At 45.9% G+C, this 20,976-nt stretch overlaps 1 protein-coding gene across 3 annotated transcripts in view; it reads left to right on the forward strand.

Moving 5' to 3' along the window:
- Window positions 1-20,976, forward strand: part of CG42524 (uncharacterized protein) — a 43,361-nt gene that overhangs the window by 5,453 nt on the left and 16,932 nt on the right. For all 3 annotated transcript variants that reach the window (NM_001299536.1, NM_001169689.2, NM_001259417.2), the window contains exons 2-3: window positions 11,404-11,474; window positions 18,454-18,629. In NM_001299536.1, the coding sequence (NP_001286465.1) occupies window positions 11,404-11,474; window positions 18,454-18,581 (199 nt within the window). In that variant the 3' untranslated portion in view covers window positions 18,582-18,629. The remainder of the gene's footprint in view (window positions 1-11,403; window positions 11,475-18,453; window positions 18,630-20,976) is intronic.

Raw genomic sequence — 20,976 nt, forward strand, 5'->3', positions numbered from 1 at the left:
GCAGCGGCAAGTGCTGTGAGCAACAACAAGCAACATCCTACACAGTGGTAGCAGCCACATAAGACCGGTGGCAGCCATCAGGAACACCAATCAACTCTGTCATCGGGGGCGTTGCTTTAATATGCAGCCGGTTGTCAAAAAGATTATGGCACATAACGACAACACCTGTCGCTGCCTGCTGATGCTGCTGCTGCCGCTGCTGATGTTGGCGATGGCGATGTTGCTGGTGTTGCTTCGACTGATAACACACGGAGATAATGACGCTCAACAATCTGTTGCTCGGCTGATGGCCTGGAGCTGCTGCTGTTGCTGCTGGTGCTTCCTTTCGACTGTCTCGCATTTAATGTGGCCACATAAATTTTGGGGCAAATCAAAAACGCGTTTTATGGCTTGCCATCGCCGATGCTGCTGCCACTGCTGCTGTGTCCTGACTTGGTCCGAGGGCTAACAAAATTTATTGCATTTTACAAGCATATTACAAACGCTCAGCCCGCACGTACAGAGCTTTACCCGCTCTCCCCCCCCCCTGTTTTCCCTCTGCCCTTTGTTCCGACTCTTCAATTCCCAGCAGCCACATAAAGCGCGTCATGTCCGTTGCTTGTCCGTGAGCTGTCCGTCCGTGTGTCCTTAATGTCCGTATTGTCCGCTCCTCTGCTGCTCTGCTCCCCGACTGCTGAGCCCCTCGATTCTTCGTGGCTGCCAAATTGATGCAGACTCAGTGGCGCCAGGAGCGGCAGCAGATTCAGCTTTTGACCATGGTTATGGAGCAGGAGAAGTGGAATTGGAATGGGAGAGCAGTCAAGATTGATGGCCCGTTGAATTGCTCGCTCTGCGGCTATTCCCTCGACTTCTTCAGAGCCCGTTTCTCGGGCTTCTGTCTCACCATATGAATTACTCATTGCTCATTTTTGCTGCAATTTATTGTCATTGTTGGTGGCGCGGCTGCCACTGCTGCTGCTGCTGCTGCTGCTGCTGCTGCAGTTCTGATGCCGCTATCGCAATTGCAATTTTTCTTGCACATTCTTTATGGCAAGATGTTTTTCTCGCTAGATTTTTCATGTCGTCGCGGGTCTCTTTTTCTCGCCGAGTGAGCGAGCGTGGCCGAGCATATTTCGTCGATATTTACTTAAATGCTCACAAAGGACAGGGCGCTGAGTTATGGTTGCAGGTCCTTGAAGGCTGGATAAGGAATCGCGGCGATCATTGGTGAACATGGCGCGGCAATTACAACTAATGCGGCAACTGCGTGTTCCTGCGGCCGCTGACATCATTAGGCTCATGCACAAACACACACATATACAGTGAAGTGAATATGGTACACTGGGAAAAACATTGGCTTAACATTCATTAAAATTACAGCACCCTGTTATTTGCTTTAAATACCGTTTAAAAACAAATTATTAATTAATTTAAACTTCTTGACGTCCACTAATTAAAACTTAACACGTTATTGTACGTACAGAGTATAGAGTTTTTCTCTGTGTACTTTCACATACTTCCAGGCTGGCACATCGTTTGACTTTGGCCACTTCCGCCTAGTCCACATGCTTAATTTCCTGCTCTCGCCTCTCGCACAACATGGCGTATGTGTAATCAAGTGAATGGTGCCACATGCCACACACATACACACACGCACACAGACTAACGCAAGTGTATCCACTTCCTTTTCGCTGCTTTCAGGCTTTGCTTAATCACAGAAACTGCCATTTTTCATCAAAGTAATTACGAGACTTCGCTAGCCTTCTTTTTTTTCATTGTTTCCCCGTCCAACAACCACACACACTCACACGCATGCCACGACCACGCCCACCGCCCTAACTGCCTGTTTAAACACTTTACCAACCAGCCGCCCATTTGTGTCCATTTTTATGTGGCGTCAAATTAAATCATTTGATATGCATTAAAATTTTATGCACCATTTTATTTTGTTAGCATAGCTGTATCCCTTTCAAACACACATTCCTTTTTTTTTGCTACCGTTTTCTTTTTTTGCCGTCCTTTTTACGTTTTGAGTATCCATTTCCATTACTCGACACTTTTATGCCGTGAAAATATTTCGTTTTGGCTTTGCCTACTTTTGAGCGTTGGCGAATGAATTTTTTATGTGCCACACATTTTGTTAACTGACAAAAGGCCAAGTCACTGGCTGCATGGGAAATTAATATTGCAAATACCTTTCAGAGGGATTGGTACGCCGAGCTGCTTATGCAGATTTACAAAATTTGTTGCCATCGTTTGTTTCGAACTTTTTTGATTTCGTTCATTTGATTGTTTTGTTGTGCCAGTGGAATCCTTTTTACGCCCGCTGTGCACAAAAATATTAACGAGCCAAAGTTCCGTTTGGCAAACATGAAAGTCGAGAGCAAGAACAAGAAATTCCACCACCCCAGCCAAAAAACTAGAAGATGAAGCTGATTGCCAAAAAAAAAAAAGGATTCGCCGTTGCTGGTGGGGCCAAAAGGGGCCAAGTCCTTGGCAAAAACTGGGCCACGCCCATGCCAACAAGGTGAGGCAAGAATTTTTGGCAATGAGTGGCAGCCCCCAGCCTACGGGCCATGTTTTGTTTTCTGCCAATTGGCGTGGGTTGCTGCTGCTGCCTCAGCTTCTGCCGTTGCTGCTGCTGCTGCTGCTGTTTTTCCACCTCTGGCTTTGCCGGGCCAGTTGCCAAGAGCCCATGAATTTCCCAGCAAACAAGAGCACATACCCACATGTCCTGCCATTCCTTACGGCCTGCCTGTACGCTGTGTGTGTGTGTATGTGTGTTTTCTTGGCCAGGTTGTCATAATTTCCAAGTGACCCACACTGCATGTGGTCATGTTTGCTATCCCATACAAGTACACACTCCTTATATATGATTTATGAAAACTGCTGCGAAATTTGTTTTGCCGTGGAATTTGAAAACCTTTTGAAAGGCTGAAATGAAACGGTTTTCTCAGTAGTTTGCTTTCGAAACGCCGCAGGTGACACCATTCAAGGAGAGTTCAAAGTTCAACACTTGGTTAACTGTATTAGGAACGTAGAACGAAAATCAAATTAACGAAACCCGTTGTATTTTTCCGCAGGCTGGCTTATTAAAACAACCTGTTCAGCAGCTTAAACATAAATGGGGCAAATAATTTCAAGTTGAGTTCGAGTCAATAAAGTGTAAATAACACTGCAGTCCAAAAACGCTGCCAACAGCTGTCAGTCGCCAGCAGCACCACACTTTTCCATTACTTTTTTTCCTATCCTTTTTTGGGTGGTGCAATGGTGCAGTGGTGCAAAAGGAGCAACAATGGCCATGTAGACAGCAAAACTCTCACACACCCAGACACACACACAATTGTATGTTTTGTTCGCTGTCTTGTCTGTTGCTGTTGCAATCCTTTTTAAGTACAGAATGCAAGCGAAGTTTTCAAGGGGAGTGGGCTGGGCGAAACAAGACCCAGACAATGAGATGTGGTTCCTGTAGTTGCAGTTCTTAGTTTATTCTTTCAATTCCATGTCGAGCATGCGGTTTTCCAGCTCCAAAAGCTCCAACGTTGTGCATTTGCAAGTTTTTAGTTTTTGTCCAACCGACCGACCCACCGACCGACCGTACGTCTCACCATCCCCCCGCCCCCAGCTCGTTCGTTTTTATAGACTACTGCACTTGTCGCAGCCCATTGTCTTGGACACAGACTCCACTCACAGGATCTGCCGCTCCAAGGACCCAACGGGTGGTCTGCCAGGTGAGTTCTGCCCCTTTGCCAGGTGCTTTTCGGGGTTTAGTTTCTGACAATACTCAAAAGAAAATATGGCTGTCGGCGTTGGTGGGAGGGGGAGTAAAAGTTTTTGTGCGTTTTCATTTTAAGCATATTATGAAACTTAAATGCGATGTAATTTGTTCTTGGTTGTCTTGGTTATGGCTTAGCCCGCTTTAAGGATATGACAGTTTACAGTTCGCTCTTGAGTGCGGTTGACAGGTGTCTCTGTGGGTGGCTGTGTGTGTGTGTGCTGGCCGCGTTTTTCGGGCTCTGACAGGAAACCGTTTTCCCGTGGCCATGTCATTGTCCCGTTTTTAGTGCTGTCACATTTTGTCACCTTTGTGTGGCTCCTGTGTCTCTCCGCCTCCTACTATCTGCATCTTTCTTCCTCCTCTCTTCCATCTCGCTCGCACGCTATCTGCTCTTGTCGCTTTTTGTTAGCACTGATTATATCGCCATTATTAGAGGCTGAAACCCCCTTGAATTCCCCCCTCATTCGCACTAGCATATTCCGTTGACGTATATGACGTTGTATGCTTGCTGACAGCTCGCCTACGGCAGACTTTGCCCCTTCCCCAACTCCGCTCCACTTGCCACCCCCTGCATCTGAGGTGTTAGACACACTGCGGGAAAACGGGGAAGCTAAAAGAGGCGTTCTCCTTGAAAGTAGAAGCACTTAAAAAGACCTCCATTCAAAATTTGTTTACAAGTATAGGTATACTGTGCCATTTTTTTCTGTGCACTTTTCTCATGCCACTGTTTTCCCAAAGTTGCCACTTCCATTCTCGCCATAATTGTTTGCGGTTGGCAGTTATTAATGCGGGAATGGGCGGGAGCGTGGCACGGCTGGCAGCCAGGATGAACATCGACTTCCTGCCTCCGTTGGCCACGCCTCCCTAATGAGGTCATTGCTTGACAATCGCATTTGCCATGCAACATTTGCTGCGATTCTGCTGCTGCTGCGGCGGCGGCTGTTTCACTTCTGATTTGTTGCATTCCCAATGCAGCAGTCGCACTGCATCGCATCGCATCGCATTGCATTGCATTGCATCTTCAGCGTTGTCCTTCGGCATCGTTGCTTTCATTTCCGCTTCCTATTCGCCGTTCGCTTTCTTTCCTTCACCTCCGCCCCTCTCCTGGCCCATCCCCTCACTGGAGCTGTCATTAGGCGCCGCCCCCTTTCGCCGCCCCCTTTCGCCGCCCCTGGTGGCCACATTTCATTTGATTTTAGTTCATTTTAACTGTCTTTTGTCTCGTGTTTTACGCTGCTTCGGCATCTTTTCGCCGGCGCAGCGTTGCTTTCATTAATTTCGCCAGACGCGGGGAAATTGCGAAAGGGGGGAGGGAAAACTCTCTCTTCTTCGACATAATTTATGCGACAAGGCGTGCAGGAGATAAATTTCAGTCGTTTGCCATTTTTCGCTTGCGTTGTATTTGGTCTAAATAAATTAAAGCATCCTCTGTGGGCCAAAAACGTGGAGTACGGTAAAAGGGGCAAGGAGCTGGCCAAAACTGTAATAGTTCCGAGCGCCTTTTTGGGGGCAAGACGGGCTTTGAGCCTGTTGATTAATGCCAGCTCTTAATTGCATCGAGGGGGTGTCACAACAATGCACTAACCGCAAAGAAATAGCGGAATGCAGCCTGCAGCGGGATATCAGGCTTGTAGATGAAAAATATATATTTTGGAAAATCTAAGCACAAAAATAAATTCGATTTTTGAATATTTAAGTACTTATATTCCAAAAAAAAAAAAAAAAAATGGCTTACTTTTGACTATAAAAAATAAGTACTACATTATTTTGGCATATTTTCTCCTACTAAAATGTATATTTCTTTATTATGTTCTTTACTATTTTTATAGTTACTTAAGTAACCATTAACCCATTTTATTACACAGTTATTTAATCGAAGCCATTCATTTTCGTATTCTATTTATTCCTCGTTTCCTTTCCATTATTTTCTAGTGTGCCCATTTGCATTAGGGCTCACACATGCAATATCTGTTTGACTTCTACCCCAAATAACGTGCTCCCACCCTTATGGCACTCCCCTTGACAGCCCCAGTTGAACACGCCTCATGCAAAATAGCATTTTCGTGCGTTTGTTAATTAAAAGTGTACATTTTGGGGGAATGGGTTTGGCCAAGGGGCTGCACGTTGCAGGTGGCAGGTTGCACGTTGCTGGATTGCCGGTTACAACTGCCATCTGCCCTTCGATGCAGCAGCACTGATGCGTTTTTGAGGTAAACCATAAATAATGAATGAAATTAACAGCAGCAATGGAAGGGGCAGTGGTGCGGGAAAAGGGCTTCGAAATTCCCCATTTCCCCGGCGTCTGTCACACGTAAATGTCGCGTGTGTGTGTGTGTGTGTGTGTAAGTGGCTGCCACTTTTCCAGGCAATGCGAATGCATTTCCATCCTTTTGCGAGCAGGGCCACAGATTCCAAAGCAGATTGAAGAAGGAAATTTTGTGATTTATTGCCGTCGAGTTGCAGGAATTATGGTTGCAGTTGGAAGACATTTTTAACCATTCGCCGTCACATCTCTGAGTTATGGCCAGCATAAATTATGCACAGTAGCAGGCGCCACGCAGAATCACAATCAGAATGGAGATAAAAGCCGGGCTCTCAAGGAGTTGGCCAATATTGGATATAATCGATTTGTTACCACCTCTATGGGAGTGGGCTCATTAATGTTTATGCTGTCGCTTAGCTTTTTTATGCGGCCATCAAAAGTGCTTTGTGCTCCGTTAGTTACTGTTGCCGATGGCTAAGCTCGCATTTCCGTTTCCGGTCATAAAACTTCATTGGGTTATCAAAAGAGGGGTGGCTTATTTATGCCCTGGCCATTACTCAGCCAAGTCTTGCCCGCACATGATTTGCCAACAAAAGATACAAGTTGCAGATACAAGTGCAGCGTAATTCAGCTAGCAGAAGATGCCAAACAATTTATTCTGCACTCATGTCTAAGCTGGCGCAAAAATATTCATTTATTTTTGTTGGCACGACGGCAAGGCAGCAGTCGGAAACCGCAGCAATTAACAAGGATAAGGAAGGGAAAATGGCTGGGAAAAGTTGGTAAAAGTGGGGGGGCAAAATGGTGAATGGCTGGCTAGCTGTATAGCTGGCCAGTCAAGTGGCCAACTTTGTTGTGGCTCGCAACTGGCACTTGCTTATCTCGCATCGCTGCATTTTCATAATAAACAAATTTTATTTTATAAATGCTCTCCGGCCCGGGGGAAAATGAAGTCATGTGGTCCGAGACCCTAAGCCCCCTTAAACTCTGAGTCGTACATACACTATGTATAATTGTATATATATATAAATATATATACATATTTATATGGGGGCTTGTCGACTGAGACGAGAACTAATGTGCGTTGCACTGGAAGACAATGCCAGGCAGTCAGCCAGCCAAGCAGCCAACCAACCAGCCAGTATCCTCCATCCATATCCTGGCCACATTCTCTCACAGTTGAGCAAGCAAAGCAATTATTTATATTTTTGGCTGAGCATTTCTCTCCTGCGGTTTTTTCGGGTTTTCCATGGGAGGGTGTACCTTAGCCCACAGCTCGAAATAAAAGTCACACATCGCAAGGAGCTGCACAATAAAAATGTGCAGGCCACGCAAAACGTGCCAGGATATTCAAGTGGCCAGGACATCCATGCAGTTTATGACCGAAAAACGAAGGCCCGCTCTGACTTTGGCCTGAAAGTAGTTTTCATTGTTTTCCCTGCCCTCGGTTTTATGTGCCATTCCGGCGTTGTACTGCTCTACGTAGTGGTGTCCTGTAGACGACGTCTGTTTTGTTGTGGCCACAAGCAACAAGGACTTCTAATTAGCACACTGTCAGCTGGACGAAGAGAGGTGGTGGCGCTGTTGGTTGGCAGGACAATGAGACGACAAATGTGCTTAAATGGCCGAGTTGTGGACGCCACTAAAAACTCAACTAAAACTAAAATTGCACGACGAAAGAACGCGAAACGGAAACCGCAAACTGGCAAATGGCTGCCACTGCTGAAGGACATTACCAGCTTTTTGGGTCCTCTCGCTTCTGCACACATGCTACCTTTTTGTATGCATAGAAAGCGGCGGCTTTGAGCCGGGTGGACAAAACCTTTAAGAATAAAAATGGAAAAGCTACGTCCTCTAAGCGCCTGTTGTCCTGCCGTTGTCCTACGCTCCTTCGGCACGACTATTATTATGGGAATTTTCATTCTGGCCGTCTCGTTTTCCACTCGCGTCTATTTCCATTTTGATTGCAGCTACTGTATTTTTTTTGTTCCTGTGTATTTCGGGTTTTTTCCTCGAGCCGCCACCACTACCCGCAAATGTATGCAACACATTTCGTATGCAATGGCCGCGGCAGCAAATCCGCAGGATCGTCAAGGGGCTGAGAGTTGAAGGGTCCGCGGGCAGCGGCAGGGGCACGGGCACGACTGCCACTTCCGTGCTGGCTGGCGGAAATGGCGGCGTCAGGTCGCCAGCAACGACACCCAGGGCCAAAAGTGAAATCCGAAGCGCCGCTGGAAAACACATGGAATCAGTTGGCAAGGGCAGTCGGCAGCACATAGTAGGAATGAAACCAGGACAGACCAGACCAGACCAGGCCAGGCCAGACCAGGGAAAGGGTTCCAGAGACGGCCAATTGAATGTGTGGCTCTGGTTTCAAGTGCCGCCACTCAACTAGCACTTATTGCATGCGACAAACGACAGCAGCAGGCTCACAGGACACGAATGCGAATGATGATGGGATGGTCTGTAGATTTTTGGAACGGAAGGCAGGAAGCAGGCGGGCAGGAAGATGAGGACTCTGCTCCGGATGCGGCCGCAAACTTTTGTCGTTTTTTCAATTTCAATTTTTCACTGAAGTGCCCGTCGTTCTCTCTTTCGTTCCGTTGGTTTATCCTTCTCTGTCTGCACTTAAAGCAGTTAGCACGATGACCATCATTGGCATATCCATGTATGAATTCAAGCCCATTCTCCGGCACTAGGGCCATTTGCTGCATATGGCGCTGGTTGCAGGGGCAAGGCGTCATGTAATTGTTGAGCGGTGCAGAAGCAGCAGGACGAAAGCTGCGAAAAGGATCCGCAGGAGCAGTTGGCATACACACATTATGGTTACGCAGCGTTGCGATGAGGATTTTCGGTGCCTAAGCGGCCGTGAAGTCTGAAACCAAACAGAACTGCAGGCAGAGAAAGACAGGCCCGGCACAGATTTAATAAAGTAAATCGAGTTTTTGGGTAATCCTAGGCACATGAAATTCTGGTTTGGGTACTTCACATTGAGGGTTATAAGCACTGGCGTCGAATTACAAAATATTAAAGGGCTGATGGGTTAGTCAGCAAAAAGGTTGGATTTTGGGATAAAGGATCATACGAAATAGTTTGAAATCCTGCAGTCACTCTACAACAAACTAAGAAATACTTTTTAAACTTATTATTTAAAAAATTTCAATTTCAATACCAACTCTATAGGTAAAACTTAAGTATCCAGGCCAAACCTTTCTCCACACTTACGCGTATTTCAATAATTTATATACTTTATCCAGTTAACGAAGCCCGCAAACTTCTTAGTACTTTCGTAATACCCCGAAAGTAACTCCCTTTTCCGAGCCGGGAAATGTCGGTGGGATGGGCACTCACCTGGTGTCATAACTGCCAAGTGCAGACGTTGGCCGGAGTGCGGTGCTCCGTACGGCAGACTGCAGTTATTACGGCCGTAAGCGTAACTGTTATCTGTTTTTGTGCCCGGACCCGTTTTCGTGTTCGTGTTCGTGTTCCTGTTTCCATTTGGGAAATTTCAGAAGTTCGTTGATTCGTTTCTTCTTTTTTTCACATTTTTTTTTGCTGCTGCTGCTGCTGCTGCTGTGCCCGTTCTTCTCTCATAATTTAATATTTACAAAGTGGAGCGGAGCTGGCAACAGAAAACTGCAAAATAATAAAACGAAATTACCAAAGGGCCCCGGAGAGGAAAATGGGGCGCAGGGCAGGGCAGCTGCAGGAAATCTGCGCTGTGCATTAAAAAACGCTTAGGGCAGCAACTTTGTCGCCTGCCAGGCGACTGTCCAGTGTCCGCAGTCCAGTGTCCTGTGTGTCCAGTGTGTCCAGAGCCCAGTGTCCTGCTGGCTGGCATTGTTCATTGACAGTTTGGCTTCCTCTGCCGAATCTGCGGACTTTGCCACTCTCTCTCTTGAGAGAGAACGAGAGAGATTGGGTTCCGTACCCTTTTACCCGCTGAGCCTGTCGTGCATTTTCAAATTTGTTTGTTTTTAATTAATTGCACGCGCGCCGGCGATGACGATGTGGCCGACAACACAGTCAGCAGCAGGAGCAGCTCATATGTGACCGAAATGAGTAGGAAAAGTGCGGGAAAATTCGGGGGAAAAGCAAAGGGACTGCGTGCTGGACAGTGATTAAGCGAGCCGAAACTCAGTTTGTAATGGCGTTGGCATGCCAGGAGATTTTAGATAAAGTCCCCGGCCTATCCGCTTTTCATCCGATTTCCCCATTTATCCCTAGGCGCGGCGTCGCCCTCAAGTATGCCATAAAAATGTTCGGACTTAATTTCGATTAATTTACCAGAGCATTCCCATTGTGTTTTCCCCCACTCCATCCTTCCCTTTTTTTATTTTTCGCTGGTCCCATTTTGGCACAATTACCAACACCATCAAAAATGAAATCAAATTGAAGTTTCGCCGAAAAAACGAAGCAGAACGAACCCTTTTTTGACTTGACAGCAACGGCTGAGAAAATTTGCATAAATTTTAAATTTCAATTTGCAGTCGGTGAAAAAATAAAGAAAAATTATGCAAGCCAAGAAAAAACAGAAGAGTTCGAGACATCTGCAAACGGCAAAAAATGTCGAAACCAAATTAGCAGACAACAAAGAGACTCTCTATCGTTCTTCCGCAAAATTTTTTTCATTTTTTTTCCTGACTAGTCAGGCGAACGAAGGACACCCTTTTTCACTCGGTAGCTAACGCACTTTCCCAGCCGAGATGATTGTGTCCTGCTGCCTTTTGCCTTCTTTTGCTTTTTTGGCTTTTATCGAAGAGCGAGTCCTTGGTGCGTTTTTCAAACAGGTCCCCATGTCCTGTGTCCTGTGTCCCATGTCCTCTGTCTCGCTTCTGGGTCGTTTTACAAATTCTTACACATCCGGTATGGAATCACATGTGTGCTCGGTTGTGTGTTTTGGTCAGGGTTATAACGGAAAAGGAAACAACTGCCATTGGCAGCCATACGACGTTAAGGATAATCGTGATGACAGCATATTTTGTTACCCACGGTCCAGCTTCCGATTGCTTGGGTGTTCGGTTGAGATTCAGGTTTAGTTGCGTTCAGTTTGGCTTGCTGTCAGTTGGATGTCTTTAAATTGACATTAAAAACGGGCAAATAAGCTTAAGAAGACATTCGGCAGTCACTTCTGACCCCGCCAGCAGAGAAAAATCGAGCAGAACTAAACGCAATTTAAAATAAATCACAACACAAAATGCCGAAAGTGCTACACCCATTTGGCTGTGTCTTGGCCTTGTGTGTGACTGTAGATTGATATATCTGCGCGCTGCTTTAAAACTTGGGTGACAAATGTGAATTTTATGTTGATTTCTGCCAGGGAGCCAAGGAAAAGAGCTTACTCTAATATTTTCTGTGTGTTCTTCTCTTTTATTTCTTCCAGATGTCTTTGGGCTCCTGCTTGGACTTGGAAGATGGAAATCTTAATCCAAACGAATGGAAATGGAAGTCGAGGTAAGTGGCTGAGTTTCTTGCCGTATTAAGTTTCTGCTTAGCAAGCAAAAGTTCTTTCACTACTACTCGTAGTGGGACGTTAACCCTCTGCACAAGGGGTCTGCGTTGAGTATACGCAACGTGGACTGACCCTATTAATTGAACGCTTGTTTATTTATGGGCCTCGTTATTTGAGTGCATTCAAGTGTTTTGTACTGCGAGTGGCCACGCCCCTTCTGTGGGGTGGCCGGGCAGGCGGTCGCTATAAATTGTTAAGTTTTATCAGCCGCAACAACAGGAGCAGCATGAATAATAAGGCGGAGCACCGCCCACTTTCGCATTGCGTGCTCGAACAGGAACAGTCCTGAAAGCCTGAAATCCTGAAATTCTGAAATACATGCACACTGCCACTCGCATATGCAAAGCCACACACACACACAAACATACACATACGCACTCGCACGCACAATTGAAGCGGAAGTGCGCATTGTTTCCGCTTTTAATAAGAGTCGTTGTTCGCTGCGGCGCTGCAACAAGGTTCTGCATATGCTCGGGCATAATAATAAAGCATGCCGCCTGCCAATTCTCTGGATTGGGAGTCGGTGGCCAGAGCGGGCCATAAATTGCATTAAATTGCATTTAAATGTGTCGGACAGGTTAACAATGCGAGGAGTATCCGCCATAATTGATTGTAAATTAAACCTAACTCCGGCCAAGGCGCTTAAAGGCAGCAGCTTAACGGTCGAATCCTTATATTGCCCGTAATTATTCGGCCATTTTAACACTCTCCGCTGTGTCCCCAGTTTAATTTCTACGCTTTTGAGCGTGAAATAGCCGGAGCTGCAAGCGAAAAGAAAGCAAAGTTGGGCAAACTAGCAATTTGCTATGCTCTACAAGGCACTTTTGTCCTCCTCGGGGAGGCGAGAAAACTTTAATCTTATCCCAAGGAAATTTGCATGCCGCTGGGTTCTTTTTTTCGACGTGCTCGTCCTTCCTCCTTTTGGTTATGGCATGCCTGTCGACAATTAAACATATTCACCATTCACATTAATTGTGGCGAAACTTTCGGCCAGAAACCACCAACCTGCTGTGCCACCTGCGGTGGCTGCCACAAGCACACACTCAGGACATTCTCGTTTGTAGTGCCGACGTTTGTAGTGGCGTATACTCAATTTCTTTTTCCTGTTTTTTTTTTTGGTCCTCGCCTGGAACTGACTATGATCTATGGCACTTGGCATGTGTGAAAGTGGGCTGGAGCGGGCGTAAGTAAGGGGTGGGCACTTAAAGAAAATTAGGGCTGTGATCAGAAGGAATATGTATAATAAACATGAATGAGAACTTATGTTTGCAGAAAACTAGAAAAGTCTTCATTCAAAACAGCATAAAACTGCTTTTACGGTTGCCAATATAATTGCCGACATAAACTCTGCCATACGTCTTAGAATACCAAAGTTCTAACATTTCTAGTAAGGACTAACCTCATTTTCCTGATTGCTTTCATCACAGATTTTTCTCGAGTGCAGCTCCCCAAGGTAGATGACTTTTCTTCTCCACTTGATTAGCATTCGCCTTAGCCATTTGAGTCGCTTTGTGCTGGAGTGCAGGAGCGTGCCTATTGATGCGTGCTAATTGCGAAGCGACTCCGCATTGAAGTCCGTGCCAAGAATATCCTGGTGTGCCAGGATGCCACATTGTTATTTGGACGTAGCTGGTGTGCATAACAAGGAAATCCGTTTCGAGTGCGAGTGGAGACTGCAGTTCGTCTTTGTCTTGACGGAAGTTCTCGAGAGCTCCGACTGGCTTCGAGTGTGCTCTCTTCGAGTGTCCTGTCTGGCCGACTGGCTCCTCCCATTTTTCATTTTCCATTTCCCCTTGCTACCGGCTGACCCACTGCAACCGGCTTATCGGCCAGAGTCCTTTGGCAAAGCAACGACCAGGTTTAAACCACTGACAGCACTTATCAAAACGTTCAATCAATCAATCAATTGTTGCCAACAAAAGGGCGCTCAGGGAAAAACACAGTAATATTCACTCATACGCCCATTTGTAGCGACGAAAAAAAAGCAGTGCCAAACCAAATCAGCTTAGGCTGAAAAAAAAGGACCAGCAACTGGGAAAAAACAGCACCACTAATACAAAGGACATATGCCGGCTGACATGAAAGCAAAGCTCACTCCCACATTCGGTGGCTGGCTTTTGTGTGGCGGCTTTTTATTTGTCCATGGGCTCTGACCCAAAGAGACCCGAGCCGGAAAGCCAAGCCAATGGACTGGCGGGGGCCAACAAATCAGGCGCAAATCGGCCAGACAAAAGGCGCCCGCCGCCCGGTTGGAGGCAGCGATGGTTAGGTGAAAATCCCGGCAAGAAGCGGCTAAAAAACGTGCAACATTGTCAACGGCATTCCGCATGTCACTGCAATCCAGAGGATGTGTCAACGTCAGAGCAACGGACTCCCAGGTGATGGCCCACCTGCAGTTGGTCTCGTTAAAGGACTGCCGTCTAATAAGCCAATTCAAAGCCGTTTCACTTGGATAAAGAAAAAAGCGAGTTGGGTGTGGCAAATGTTTATCCAATGTGGCACATGCATAAATTTATGCTTACACACATTTTGTCAACATCTGCAGCATATTCACAACTTGCCAGATACTTTTCTGGCTCATCCAGCTGCCATCCACTCACACTTGCCAGCATTCTGCACACACATCGTGAGATTGCGGCAGATATTTGCATATTATGTCTATATGCAAATGATGGCGCGGAGCGCAGGAGCAAAGGAGCAGAGATGACGGCACACGCGGCGTATACGTGCTGCATTAACATATCAATCATACGTAGCGTAGCAGCTCCTTCCGCTTCCGAGCAAACATTTAGCTGTAGATAAAGATGAACGAGTGTAGGCCATGATTTTTCAGCGTGCCAAAACTTGCGCCATAAATCCGCAGAGCTTGGCATTCAACATAGTAATGCAGTTTATTGAAAAGTTAATTGCCACGGCGGCTGAATACAATGTACAATAAATTAATGCCAACTAACAACATTGTCAGCGATAGCCACTTCCTACGCCTGCATCGTGTCGACAATTGTAATTGTTGTGCTGATTGTTTAATTGCGGCCATTTTGTGATCAGTTTCCGTTGGCCACACACAAACACACAGATGAACCCATGAGTGTGCAACTCGATTGTGTACAAATAAATATGCCATTGTATTATTGTATGCATTTCAATACTGTTTGGTTAAAAAATTAGCCTCTGCGATTTCGTCAACACGCATTTAAATCACTCTCCATCGGTGGACAATTATTTTCGCTTACAATCTATATTTATGCTATATCCTGCGTCCGTTGTTTGCGTTTCCATGACATTAAATTGACTTTTGCAATTGGTTTTTGATATTTTCATAATATTTGCTCAATTGCCTGGTCATAATTTGTGATCGACTGGCGTTTTCCTTCCTTTTAAAGAGTAAACCCTAAGTGCGTGAAAAAAAAAATATAATCGCTGGCAAAACATCTGTGACAACATGGCGTATGATTTATATATATATGCGGGTCCCGCACTCTGCATTTTCGCGGTTATTGGCTGGCTTTAAGCCATGTTTGCTCTTTATTGGATTTTATTATGTTGCTAAAAAACCACGAAAGACCATTAATTGCATTTAATTAGAAAATATTGGCCATTAGCGGTGGGCCGCTGCAATTTATGCAGTTGCAATGCACAGCAACATCAACTCCTATTATTTTGTGAGCCAAATGACATCAGTGGAGCATATTTTTGCCAATGTGTTCAGAGTTCGCAGATGCGAGACATCACAGTCCAAATTGCGTCATTCGACCGCTTCAGTTTTCTCGGCAGTGAAACGAGTTTTGAGCTTGTTTCAATTATTTGCCACGCAAATACAAAATCCATTTGCGGGCAGGGTCGAGGGTATTTGTCCCATTACCAATTAGATGAAATGGCTTCGCCCTGAGCTCAACTCAGCTCAGCTCAGCACTCTCTTTCTCGCCATTTTCTCCGGGTTCCAATTTAATGAATATGTAATGGCTGAGCGAAAAAACTTTTCGCTTATCATCCCCCATCCATGAAAACTTGACTTGTAACAAAAAGCTTTATCAAGCGGCTTTCTATCTGGTCCGGGATTTTGTGCTGCTGGCAGCTGTTCCTTCATCGGAGCCCACATTTTTGGCAACCATCCCTCGGAAAATTCCTCACGCTTTTCAATCTCAACTTGTAATTGACGCTGTACTTGGCGGGTTGCATAAAAAATAATTTGATTATTAACTCGAGCCGCGCAGAGAAGGGGAAATTAAATATTAATTGAAACAGCTCACAGGGTTCGTGGTGCCTGCGGGACTTGTTGACTCATCCACAGGCTAATCCCCGACTAATCTGGGCCGGCTTTTCGCAGCCAACTGGACACTTTAAGTGCCAGTGGACTGTCCAATCAATTAGTGGCAGGCGAATTATGTTCCATTTAAATATGCTGGCCGTAGCCAAGATTTATGCGGCTCATAAATGTCACAGGCAGCAGGATACGCAACTCGATTCGCACAATTAATCTTGTGGATGTCAGCTTTATAAATATGCATGTGTTTGTGTGTGTGTGTGTGGGGGGGGGGGGTGGCCGAACCGCAAAGTCAATAATCGCCCATCACCTGCTGTGGGAATTCTAGCAGATGTATGAGGTCGTCGGTAGCTCTAATAAAATAATTCATTTCAAATTTACAACTCACAGAGCCGAAATGAAAAGAAGCCATATGTCAATTGCAGTTGCACACGGTCGCATAAACAAGATGGCAGACACAAGTCACAGCCAGAGTCCTTTTCGCCAACCAGCCAGATCCTTGCCCTATCCCGTTCCCATTCCGTTGCCTTTCGCTTTTGGCACACAATGACATGTCAAGTGCAAAATGCAAAACTGGACGCCACAGAACTTTTCGCCAATTGTTCGTCCTCGTTGTCGGCCTCGCCCACGCCCTCGTCCTCGTCCTTGGACCCCCGTCCTGCGTTCTCGGCCCCTCGACGTGGCTGCACCTACAACTTCCGGCCTTTGTTGAAATAACCATAAAATCAAGATAAGTTATTGGATTTGCTGGCAGGAAGCAGGAATAAGCACTTTTTGCCTTTGCCCTTCTGGCCCAGCGACTAGGCCTCGTCCTTTGCTCCTTTTTTTTGGCCTCCATGTCCTTGCCTGTGTCGTAGATTAATTGCTTTTTTTGGGGTGAGGCACACGGGTTCGTGTTCGGGCTCGAGCTACAACATCTCTCCTACTGACTCCTGGGAAAAAACATTTTTGTGTAATATAAATACGAATTTTTTATTTCCTGCCTGCCTTGTGCCGCCTCTGAACTTTGTGTCCCGACGATTGCCCCGGCCAGTGGTGCAGCTCCTGTTCCAGATCCAAATCCTGGTAACTGTAGCCGCCCATTTCCCTCTTTGTATAAATAGTGACGCTCACAATGCCGCTGCTCAGCCGGAATGGAAATGGTAGTGGGTGCGGAGGATTGGTTCTCCTCCACAGCTGGAGGCGCCACACAATCAGTTTTCACAGCTCGCACTTGCCTGGGTCCCTTTGCTTTCCCAGTTGCCAGTTACCATTGCGCCCAGCTAGGACTCCTTCTCCTGTTACTGCCGCACTAATGCGATTAAGCCGCTTGTTGTGGCTGTCAACGCGTTGACTGGTCTACTCCTCCCCAGTCACCACCCTGCACTCCGTTCGCCCTCATCCAACTGCCTTTGTAATTCACTTAAGTGTGGCACTTTGGCCTGCGGTAAACGTCGTCCATTGTTGCCCCACTGTTCGCAGGCACTGATCTCTTTAGCATATAACCAGAGGCCAGAGAGGTTTACCTTTGGCCAACTCTCAGATTTTCGGCTTGGCTCTGGTTTAATCATAAATTTTCAGCTGGATCTCTGCTCGGCATTGTCCAATGAAACGCCACGCCCCCCGAGGGGCGGTAAAACCAAGCGAACTGCTGTCAAGTGGTCTTAACCTCTTAAATACATTTTATTTGATGACATTGTGGCGTGTGGCCGGTTTAATCACGATATTACTGCTATAAAGAGTGCGAGGCGGCTAACCCAATTGGACTTTGTTTGTTCACTTAGAGAAAATGGTTATTTAAAAAAAAATTATTTCCATTGTTAAAGTAAAATAAGCACGAGTTCTGATATGCGAATCAATACGTCAATTTAAGCAATGTATTTTAAATCTAGGTCCTTACTTTAGGGAAAACGGAATGTCAGCAATTGACAGGACATTCGATTTGATTGCCCTTTTCCGCTGTGTCTCCGCTTTTCAATAATCCCAACTCAGATTTACCATAGGACAGTGCAATTATGCACAAAGTGCTTTGGGTGGAAGGACGCCATAAAAAGTAACAGCTCAAATGGCGGCGAGTGTCACAGTTTAGGAGATCCCAGGACTTATCGTCCTCATCCTGCCAGTCTCCACCTTCTCCTCCAACTCCCATTTGGCCCACTCACGCACAGAGGCCTGGCCCGGAGGCAGGAAGTCTTTACGGGCTCACACGCTCATCAGGAAGCCACGGCAATCAGGACATTCGGAGGATGAGGCAGGGAGGGCCGGAATGGCACTGGAATGGCACCAATTGGACTTTATTAATTTGAGGCCGTGCGTGTCGAGTTGTCGACTCGACTCGAGTCGAGTCGAGGTATTTACAATTGTTGTAAATATTTCCTTTATTATTGTAATTATATTTATGGGAATGCGAATTTGAATGGCTTGGGGACTGAGACTCAGACGAGGGGCAGGGGGCTCTCATGACAATGTTGCGTGCTGTCCCCAGTTCTTAAAGGGAATTAGCAGCATATTAAACTGATTTTTATTGAGGCACAGGCACTCCAGTTCCAGTTGCACATGGTTGGGGCTATTAATTTAACATTTGCAAATGGCCCGAAAGTATGCAACAATTCTGTAAATTCCGCTCATGAATATAAGCCAGCCTACAACTAATTTGTTGCCCCTTTCTCTCTTTGCAGAAGCACAGCCCACACGCACACAAACACATACACATAGAGAAGGACTTCTTGGGAACCAAGGTACTTCCGGAATGGATGGCCCGACTCCTGACTCCTCCTGGTCCTGCCAGCTGGATCCTCCGGTCTGAACCAACTTGACGCCGGGATCTTGGCGCAACTCGAGTCGGACGCTTCAGGTAATTATGCATATTTAAGCAGTTTTGTCTACAGTTTTACGGGAAGGCGCCTAAAAGGATGCTTTAAATTAATTATTTATGCAAGGTGGGGCCGACATATGCAAACATTTGTTCGCCTCCTACCTCTCGAAAGCCATGTGCGCCTGTCAAGTGGACTCCTCACGAGCAGGAAGCCATCCCGTACGTCTCCTTAATGGGTTTATACTCGCATGCATTTTAAAGGCATGAAGTGGATAGGCAAGGAGCGGAGGCGGGAGCAAGGCGCAGGATGGGCCTGCAAAATTAATAGAGGTTCCTGTTCCGGATAATTGCCATTCGTGCTCTTAAAGCTGCCATCCTGGCCGCAGAATTAATGTCGCTCTATTAATGCTAATGTCAGAGCATCTTCATCCATCAGTGTGTGCGCCCTATTCCCATCAAATCATGTTCTGGTCTGCTCTGCTCAGCTCTGTCTCACTCTGCATTTGTCAATAGTCGGCTTTCTTGTATATATCTACATAAATACAAAGATATACAATGTATATACAATATATATATATCTGTTTTTCGGACCACTTCCTTTCACAGCCACACTTCAATACACAGCTTTGCTTTCAGCTTAATTGTTTTGCAACTAAACATCAGTCGGATTGCCTTTCATCCTGCTTTGCATTGTTGTCGTCCTTCCAGGACCTCTTCTTTTCGATATTTCTCGTTTTTTTTCGATTCCCACGAGTTGGCTGAAAGTCGTGCCTAAGTAGCTTTTCTATAAATGACGGCATGGTAGAAAGCAAACGAAATGAAACGAACAAATCTGTAGCGCTCTTTGAGCCTGTTAACTGGAATCGGAGAACATGGCAACAGAGTGGCAAAAACCAGTGAGAAAAGGGCCCGTAACCGGTAGAAGTGCGGTGGGCGGGGCAAAGCCCTTCATCTGGAAGAGCAGGTGGCTGTTAAGCTGTTGGCATGGCACGGACGTGATAGCTAATTAAAATGTGTTCAAGGCCAAAGTCCGCGAATTGAGTTTGCAATTTATGCCACACTTTACGGACTCAAAGGGCTGTAAGTAGTCGAGTTACCACAACAACATCAGCTGCTGCAGGATAATAAGCAGAAGCATATAATTCCCTATATAATAGACACGAACGTTGAAACGTTATTTATAATAGAGATTTATTATTGTCGAGAGGCAATTAAATATCCAAAAGATGAAGATGAATTGTGGTTGGGTAAAAGTTTTTCCTTCTTATTATGTCGGGGGAAATGGAAAATTGTGTGCACTGTATTGCATTTATTTCGTGATATTGTAAAAAGTCGTAAACTTTTCCAAGTTATCTACGCTTTATAAAGAAAAGAATTTGAAAACAAATTGTGATCGAATCCCCTGATATATTTAAGCAATTTCTTAACGTGGCCAACCGAAATCCATTCCACAGACCACAATATTTGTGTGAGAAGTTCCCCGCTGCTTGTGGCAGGAATTATAATTTCCAATTCGGAGCGTCCAAAAACGAGCCTTAGACAATGGTTCACCATTCGGAAATTAGCATAGTTTTAGGCAGCCGAAAGTTTTCTGATGTTTTTGCCAATTTCCGTCAACAATTTACGGCACAACAAAAAAAAACACACAGAATTCCAACGAAATAGGCAAAACAGTCGGTGGTCGAAAAGTTTTTGGCGAGGCCAACTTTAAAGGCTAAAGGATATCGAGGGCGTTTAATTTATTGATTCGGGTGGCCCACAGATAGACAAACTTCGAGGGGCCAAATGGTGGTTTTGTCTGGGTGAGAGTGTGTTTGTTTCCAAATTTATACGTTTGTCCCAAATGGCATTCGAAGGGCTTAACGAGAACATCGAAATCAGCCCGCAAATGTGCGCTTAATTGAACTTTGAACCGAAATCGAATGGAATCGAAACGAATCGAATTTGGAAGACTCCCGAGTGGAATTTAAGCATCGACTAAATAAACCCACTGAGGAGCCTAAGTAAATTTAACTGAAAAATCTTCCCAAGTCCCGTGTCCTTGCCACCGTTGTCCTGTATTCTCTGTTGTGTGTTCTCCATTGTTTTGCTTGTTTTGTCCTCGCCTTTTGATAAATGTCCGGCAGCAGGCAGCCAAAAACAAGCACATAAATCACACGCATGTGTGGATAAGGCGGCGGGAGGCAGGAGGATGATTCGGTCTGGGACTTAGACTTGATATATCCCCACCTCCCCATCCCCATCGCCCAGACAGGACATCCAAGTAGTTAAAGCTCGCCGGCCTGGCCGCACTCAAACATATGCCAGTGACAAGCCAAAGTCGGTAAACTCACTAGCTCCGGAGCGGAGCCATATTAATGCGGTGTCGGAGTGACAACTTATGCAT

The sequence above is a fragment of the Drosophila melanogaster genome, chromosome 2R, assembly GCF_000001215.4.
Source record: "Drosophila melanogaster chromosome 2R".
NCBI classification, from domain to species: domain Eukaryota; kingdom Metazoa; phylum Arthropoda; class Insecta; order Diptera; family Drosophilidae; genus Drosophila; species Drosophila melanogaster.